An 8,375-nucleotide genomic window follows, 5' to 3' on the forward strand; every position below is an offset into this window, starting at 1 on the left:
TGGTTCATTTACAGAGTTTATTGATATTTCTTATATGCATGTAGAAGGCAGACAAATCTAATCAAAACTTCCGTTTGAAGAATCAATCAATCTCTGATTCACAACTGAAGATATACATATTTTAATAAAATTAAATGTCCAGCATGTGGAGGAACAAAAAGTGAAATGTTAAAATTGAGACGTCACTCATTATTGCCGATGTAGGTGATCTGTGGAGTTACTGTCCTGAGGCAATGCCTTTTTCTTTCTCAAATTTTGAGGTAGTCCATTGAGAGGTAAATGTGAACCAAATCTGGTCTGAAATGGTCATACTTGTTTTGAATTGTCCTTGTAACTCAGGAATACAATCTTAGACTCAGCCTCTCATCTTGGAAACATTCCTTTTTTATCTAGTAGAAGCTCGGCTACCCTGACCTGACAGGACGCACTGAGGAGCAGATGGTGTTTGATTGAAAATTAAATTTAATTGACACATCTATAAAACTGCACTGCAGGAAACCGCCTTTAATTTCCTACATTACTGCACGAGCTTCAAACTGCCCCAATGTTCATACAGTGAAATATATCCATACAACTGTTGCACAAGGTAATAAAAACTTGTTTATCAACAGACTGGATCCTGCAGACTAAACCCACCTCAGCCTTTTGACAGACTGTAACCGCCAGCACAGGTCAGATGGTAGAAAAGAATACTTCCCGCATATATCAACTACAGAGAAGGAATATCTATCTCGCCACGTTGACAATTTTTGGATCTGCTTTAAAATGACATACAAATGCAGATAAAAGCATAACCTTTGGGTGGAGGTAAAATGGCACCAAGCTGTCATGAAGGCAATGACATTAGTACGATGGTCCAACATTTTCAGTTGGCAGCTTACAAAACATGTTCTTCCCTTAGTTCATTCAGGACATATACCTCTCACGATTTCTTTCGATTACAATGATTTAAATCTATTAAATAGAATCTACTTATGAGGTTGCTGTGGTCGTGTGCACAGACCTGTAAAATCTCACAGGCACAAGGCATTTGTATAACTATTACCCGTTAACCCATAGGACAGATAATCATAACGAAAGTCAGTATTCGTCATCAAATAGTGTGATGAAGAAATCAAACTGTGTGTTGCAGTACTCACAACATGAAATACGACACAGAGAACTGTGTGGACTGAAAGTTGAAATCCTGGCAGGTCCTTGAATTCCAGGAAATAGAGCTGTGAGTGAACATGTGCATCTTTGGCAGCATTTTCAGTGTTGTGAACTAGTCAGTGAAATCAGAGAGCCTCAGTGTGGGCTACAGTCCGAAGCAACAATATATGGTATTTATAAATCCTTATTCCACAGCAGAATCCCTGGTCAGGTCCCTCTGGTGACCCTCAGCCCTGAGGCAGCAGAGGCTGCTGGGTAAAGTTTTGAAACCCACTGGATGCTAGTCACCTTTGTCACTCTCTGTGAGCACACAGTAGCAGGTGTGCTGGGTCATGTGAGTCACAGAACCTGCGCACACAGAATGAGAGAGAGAGAGAGCACATAGGGTCACATTATCATTCATGTATAACATACTCATTGATGAACGGTGTCACTGAGACGACAATGCGCCGGTCACCCTCGGGTGGGTGCTGGGTTGTGTAGTGAAACTCACGCAGCAGCTTGGTGATGATAGGTGGTCGCTTGGACTCCGGTAAGTAGACTCCCAGGAAGTAGACTGGGACTCCTGACAGGGCAATGGCGATGCCGATCAGAGAGTTGACGGTGTCGCTGTAAAGAGGCACGGCCACCAGGAAGATGGCGCACATACAGAACACCACCGGGAAAAATAGAGACAACTGTGGAGAGAAGAATGAAGACGGAGCATGTGAGCACTTAATTTACTGTATAATTTCTAAATCTGTGCAGGTCTTCCTCCTTAATTATATGTAGGGAACTGTATTTGATAAAGAGAAATAACTAAAGAAGTGATGACAATTTTAAATGGGGTAATGAAAACCCTGCTGGTGATCGGTATAAGCTTTAGTTTGTGTCTACTGTCATAGGATGCAAAGATACTTATATGATGAATCATTTTATGATCACTATGTAGTTGATATTATTATGTTGCAAAACAGTATTGACCATCTCTGCTATGATCTTTAATTTATGATGAGAGTATGATTTTTAATTGTCATTTCAATTCACATCCTGCACACGCTCTCCTATTAGAACCCAGATCATTATATGAATGGCTGGATGCTGCTCTCACCTTGAGAGGTCTGGGTCTGTCGGGCTCCTTCCAGCGGAGGTAGATCTGACCAGCGATGGACAGACCCATGAAGAACCAGTAGCTGAAGCTGTAGTAGTTGATGAGTTGGAAGACGTCCTCCACTGTCAGGTAGATCAGTGACATGACACACTGGACAGAGGGAGAAAAACAGTGATGCACTTGTAAATGATACTATACATATATATATATATATCCTATATATAGATCATAACTATATACGTAACTGATCCATGTTCATACATTGAAGATGAGAGCAGGGATCGGAGTGAATCTCTGGATATGGATCATGGACAGAGTATTTGGAAGGTGGCCCTCGCGAGAGCCCACAAAGAACAACCTGGACGGAAATTAAAACAGAAAATATGCACCAGACAAAACAATAATCAGATGTAGATTAACCTCTGTGCCACAGTGTGTGTTTCTGTTTGTGTGTTCTACCTGGAAGCGGCGATAATGGAGGCGTTGAGGCCTCCATAGCAGGACAGAGCCACAGCGAGGGGGATGATCCAGCTCATCACACCAAGTGTGTTATCTGCAAATGTCTGAACCAGACACATACACTGGTTTAACTAGTTTCAGCTGACACACACACAAACACACACACAAAGGGATCAAAGTGATGTGTGCTTACCACTGCCACTGCATCACTCGCCAGTATAGCACTAACATCCAGAACAGCATAGTAGGCCACATTGGTGAGGATGTAGATGATGGTGACAATGGGCATCGAGATGGCGATGGCTAATGGCAGGTTCCTGCAGTGACAGGACACCGGATCAGTATCAAACTGATACGGGGAAAGTCAAAAGAGAAAAACAAGGATAAATCACCTTTCTGGGTTTTTGATCTCCTCTGTAACAAAGTTGAGGGTGTCCCAGCCCGAGTATGAGAACAGGGCGGAGTAGAGCGCCAGTGCAATGTTCCCGGGATCTGTAGAGGATCCCTGAAAGGAGGACTCAAAGTTGGTTGTGTAACCTAAGACACAGACACAACAATTAAAAAGTGATGTTGTTATTGCATCCATACAAAGAAAGAGATGATGAAACATTGATATGTGACAGTTCATGCTGCTGTAGTTGAGTCCTCATGACTCCTCTGAAACGTTCTGTTTCAGTCCCCTCTTTTCTGCCATGACAGCCCATGAAAACATTATGAATAATACTGTACTGACAAGGACTGAATACAGTTCATGCCAGTAGATATGATACTACAGCCAATAAGTTATACGAGCCATTACTTTCATTTCTACCTGGGCTGCACATTTTTTTTTAGTCTCCACATAACAGAATGTTGTGCAGGAGGATGACACCACGCACACACATAACACACACTCACATACATACATACACACACACACACGTACCCTGGCACAGCTTGACGAGGCCGGTGGCGATGATGACGATGAGGGCCGCCACCTTGGCGTAGGTGGAGATGTCCTGAACGCGGGTGCCCCACTTCACGTAGGCAGAGTTGACAAATGTCAGTAGGCCTGTGGGGACAGTTAGAGTTTGATGGGGTCAGGTAGATCAGCAAGCAGCAGTGGATCGGGGTAGATCGAATGTACTCACACACGCACGCTGCAGCGAGGAGCCGGGACCCTACGTACGGTGGCTCACATGTCGGGAAGAGCGGCTGCACCAGGTAGTTTGCAAACGTAATGGCGATGACCGCCTGACTGGTGGGCTCAATGATCAACAAAGATGTCCACAGGCGAATAAACGCAAGGAAGCCGCCAAAGGACTCCAGGATGTATGCATAGGATGCTCCTGATTTGGTGATGGTGGTGCCCAGCTCGGCGTAGCAGAGGGCCCCAAAGACAGAGAACAGCCCTCCGATCACCCAGATGACCAGGGACAGCCCGTATGAGGCGCTGTAGATCAGCACGCCCTTTGGGGAGACGAAGATTCCGGAGCCGATCATGTTTCCCACGATGAGGCTGACACCGTTGAGCAGCGAGATCTCCTTCTTCAGCTGCATGCTCTCTTTGGGGGGATCCGCACCATGGGAGGATTGGCCATTCATCTTCGTGGATTCCTCATGGTTGGCCATGGCGCTGTCGTCGCAGCGGGAGAGAGGACAGACCTGCTGTGGACAGTGCAGGCCCTGGTCTCTTTCTAAAAAGAACTCTGGAACAACCTGTTCAAGACATTTGAAAATCAGTGTTGGTGTGGAAAAGATGGTGAGTCAGAAAACTGTCTTTTATCTCTAATGTATCACGCACTGGTAAAAGGATGAGCAGGTAACAGAGGTGAACAGGTGGTGAGAGGAGATACACACTATGAAGTTATCTTTAGGGTAAGATTATGCAGAGACCACACAACTTTGTGAAAGGATGTGGTAAGAGTCAGGAAGAACGTGTTAAATGTTGATCACGATCTGCTTCAGCATCTGCAGGAGTTCATTGATCACTTTCTTTGAAAATGGGAGATAGGCTGCTTTCAATATTTTTCCGCAGGGAATATGCAGAGATCAGATGAAAAGAAATCAGGCATACTTATAGGGAACTGTTGGGTCTTGGCAGTGGTGTGGGCTTAGTTCTAGCATAAGAATATACTATAAAGCTGAGGCTGACTCAGCAGGTGGTAATGCTCAGTCACCAGTCACCCAATCCTGTCCATGCCCTGAAGCATGGACAATTAAACTGTGCTATGTTTTAATCTCTTTAATTGAGTCAACCACATTTCAAGGTGATCGTGTCTCAAACTCACACAACAAACTATATCCTGTGATAACCTGGGATTGTTGAGACAGTGTTGTGTCAGTCTGATCAGGTACCTCTCCTGCCATGACTATGGAAATATAAGTAAAGGTGGCATCGTGTCAGAGAACAGTGCCAACTCTCTGCAGGCCGGAGAGGTGACGTACGAGCAGAGGTAGGGCTGCGTGTGGAATGTAGGTGTGGAATGTCTAATTTATAAGTTAACAACATGAGTACAAAGTGGACTAAGGGGCCACTTGACATCGTGTGCTGGGTCAACTTGCACGTCTCAGTACGACCAATCAGCATCTCTTCCTTATGTGCGAAACTTGCCAACAGGCCAGTTATCTGATGACAACAGACCAATCAATAACTCAGACAATTTGAATTTGAATCTCATAAGTCAACTGAAATGTTTATAAAGACAGAGGCAACTTCCTGGTTGCCTGAAGTGTGTGTGTGTGTGTGTGCATGTGCACTGGTGTGGACTTGTGTGCTTCCGCCTGTGTAACCTGTGAAACACTACACATCTCAGTAAACCATATCTCACCTCCAGTGCTGGAACACAGGAGCGGCCATGCGTGGACGTCTAACAAGTGTTTAATACCATTGCATTAATGTCCCTGATTTTAATGTGGCCTTAATTTATGACCCCCAACTTTCTCTCTCTCTCTCTCTCAGAGGGTTTTCTAATGCTGACCTACAAGTGGCCAAAAATAACCACAAGAGACAAAGGGAAGCAGAGTGTAATGCAGAGTAAATCATTAACTAATGTTGAGAAGAGGTCGACTGTTGTGCTGTGATGGTCTGAGATCGGCCAATCATTAATCTTAAGTTTAACTCAATTAACCGATAACCAGGAACTCAATCAACATTAACTTTTTCAAGCAAATACACTGTTTATCTGTGTTTTTTTTAACCTTTTGGGCTTTCTTTGACTATTTTCTTAAAATGTAGGTACAGGTCAAACAACAAATAGATTAATCTTATAAGAAACTTATCAGCAGATTCATCGATAATTAGGTAATTAAATTGTCAATTGTTGGCCCTGTAGCTTTGTCCTTCTCAGCTTGTGTGTGCGCATGTAGATGTTGTCCTGGTTGTGTGTTTGTGTGTGTGAGACAAATAAGACCATTTCCACCTGCGGCTGCTTGTCAACTAACACCGCCGCTTTGTGGGAGGAGCTTCAGGCTGCGAGCAGGTAAACATGTCAGGTGGAAAGAGTTCGTGTGATTCTGACACAAGAGGAACCTTCCTCCCTGAGTCCGGTCCACTCCAGTGGGCGGTTTCATAATATAGCTTTGGATTCATCTACCTCCATAGCTCTTTACGTGCTCAGGGTGTATGGTTCACTTTTAATGCTGGGTCAGCTGATGTGATGTAGGATTAACAACAACAAGCGAAAGAACAAAAATTACAAAAATAACAAAAATCACAAAAACCACAAAAATAATATAGACTGTCACGACAAAGAAAGGCAGTGTATTGAGTCCAGGAGCCGGCGTTGTGTCACTTCCGCTCATTACTTTCAAAATAAAGTCTTAATTATGCCGTTGTGAAAATAAGTTGTATTTCTCTGTCTTTGTCTCCAAATGTAGGTACATGTCAATTCTACTTTCTGATGGATGACAAAAACTAAGTTTTAAAGTGAAGAATAAACAGTGGGGGGGGGGATTCAAGGGAGCGGCTCGATACACAGCAATAACAAAGAGCACAGATCCAGATGTGTTGTTATCAGACCAAATCAAGATAATTGTTGTTAGAGCGGTTATAATACATGTTAGTAGACGTTACAGCTGACTGTGTGAGGACAGGTCCCAGCTTCTTCTTGGTTTTGATCCAGTCTGACCAGCACCAGGGCTCCGGACAAATAAAATGTCCATCTCTGTAAAAACACACACGATACACGGCTATCAACGCCTCCTAACCGCCGGCTCTGCCTCAGCTCTCTGTGGGGTTTCAGCTCGCCTCAGCCGGTGCGGACGGATCAGACTTCCCGGTCTTTGTCTACATTCTCGGGACACACGGAGACGTGGTCCCGCTGCGGCAGAGAGCAGCTCCTCCTCGGGGGGGACTCTGTCCTCTGCCCAATGGCTTTCATTCTTTCTCTGTGTTTTGTCTTACCTGAGCTGCTGGGTCCGTGTCCGTCCTCCTCCCGGCAGAGCGCTGTTCAAATCCGCAGACAGATGCTCCATCATCTGCTGCTGCTGCTGATAATGTTCGGAACACACGTCATGTGACGCTGCTGCGCCTATAGGAGCGTGGCGTTACTATATACAGTCTACGGGTGCGACATGCAAACGTGTGTTTCTCTGTGTGTGTGTGTGTGTGTGTTAGTGTGTGCGTATGTGTGTCTGTGCGTATGTGTGTGTTTGAGGATTATTTTCGGAACAGGACAGTTCCTCACTCATTGAAAATACATTTGGTCAGACATTCCGACCCCGGCATATCCAGCCACCAGGGTCAATGCTGTGTGTGTGTGTGTGTGTGTTTGTGTGTGCGCGCATGTGTGTGATCGATCTCCATCATTACTTATAGGAAGACATGTTTCAGAACGAGTACAGAAGAAAAAGAAAAGCTCAAAAGTGTTGGTATCATAAAAAGAACAGTAGGTTTACCACAACTCATCAATAGCTCTCCAATGTATCAATATAATGTGGCCCTTCAGTCTGTTAACATGACACTGACGGTGTCAAAGAGCAGACATGCAATTAGAGGGGCCCTGTTAGGAGCCGACGGTGCAGAGAGGGCAGGCCCCTGGGCAGTATGTGACATTGCTGGTACAGAAGTGTCAAAGATGGTATATGGCAATATGGCTTGCCATAAACAGAGTCCAATACACATTTATAATATATAATTACACAAATTCTGTGTTAATAGTCATTACCTAACATGTTTAGGCCTACATAATCGATATATTGACTGTTTGAGAAAGAACTCCTGGGATACTGTGCTTCTTGTGGCGATTTTAGCCATTTTTGGTGGGGCAATTTTGCATGACGTCCTGTTACCGTCACAAATATAGAGGAAGCTGATTATTATAAGCAGTAGGCCTATACAGACCAGTAAGATATGCTTTAGGCTTTATTTTGAGTGCCAGCAGGGAGCAGAAATCCTATTTCAAATACATTTCAAATGCATTAGCGACAAAAAGATGTTGCCTATAATAGCTAGCCTACAGCATTAAAGTAAAATTATTGTAAAAAAGTAACAGACACATAGCTCAAATAACTTGCATACTTTATCAAACACAACTTTGTAAAAAAGACGATGTCCTTCAGCTCCAAAAAAAGTTGGCGTGACATTTCTTTGCTTATTTTTCATTCAATATGTGAGTGAAACCTCTCCACAGACTCAGGTCGTGTTCACTGACGGGGGATAGCATGTTAGCCTGTTAGCTCAGGTGAAGCGGAG

The 8,375-nt window shown here is 44.1% G+C and overlaps 1 protein-coding gene across 1 annotated transcript; it reads right to left on the reverse strand.

The window, feature by feature from the left end:
* Nucleotides 1-3: 3 nt before the first annotated feature.
* Nucleotides 4-7,205, reverse strand: slc7a6 (solute carrier family 7 member 6). The gene is made up of 10 exons (XM_062389890.1): nucleotides 7,086-7,205; nucleotides 3,832-4,399; nucleotides 3,627-3,752; nucleotides 3,094-3,238; nucleotides 2,895-3,018; nucleotides 2,702-2,805; nucleotides 2,504-2,600; nucleotides 2,243-2,392; nucleotides 1,646-1,829; nucleotides 4-1,500 (listed from the first exon to the last, which is right to left on the reverse strand). Exons 2-10 carry the CDS (start codon nucleotides 4,310-4,312, stop codon nucleotides 1,433-1,435), a joined length of 1,479 nt encoding a protein of 492 aa, XP_062245874.1. The 5' UTR covers nucleotides 4,313-4,399; nucleotides 7,086-7,205; the 3' UTR covers nucleotides 4-1,432.
* Between the last annotated feature and the right edge of the window lie 1,170 nt (nucleotides 7,206-8,375).

This window comes from Platichthys flesus, chromosome 1, assembly GCF_949316205.1.
Source record: "Platichthys flesus chromosome 1, fPlaFle2.1, whole genome shotgun sequence".
Lineage (NCBI taxonomy): Eukaryota > Metazoa > Chordata > Actinopteri > Pleuronectiformes > Pleuronectidae > Platichthys > Platichthys flesus.

Excerpts from the sequence above, each read along its gene's own strand:
- slc7a6 (XM_062389890.1), bottom strand. The coding sequence starts at position 4,312 with ATGGCCAACCATGAGGAATCCACGAAGATGAATGGCCAATCCTCCCAT. Across the intron at positions 3,239-3,626 it reads CCTCGTCAAGCTGTGCCAGG|GTTACACAACCAACTTTGAG; the intron begins GTACGTGTGTGT and ends TCTGTGTCTTAG. Across the intron at positions 1,830-2,242 it reads ACAGACCCAGACCTCTCAAG|TTGTCTCTATTTTTCCCGGT; the intron begins GTGAGAGCAGCA and ends TTCTCTCCACAG.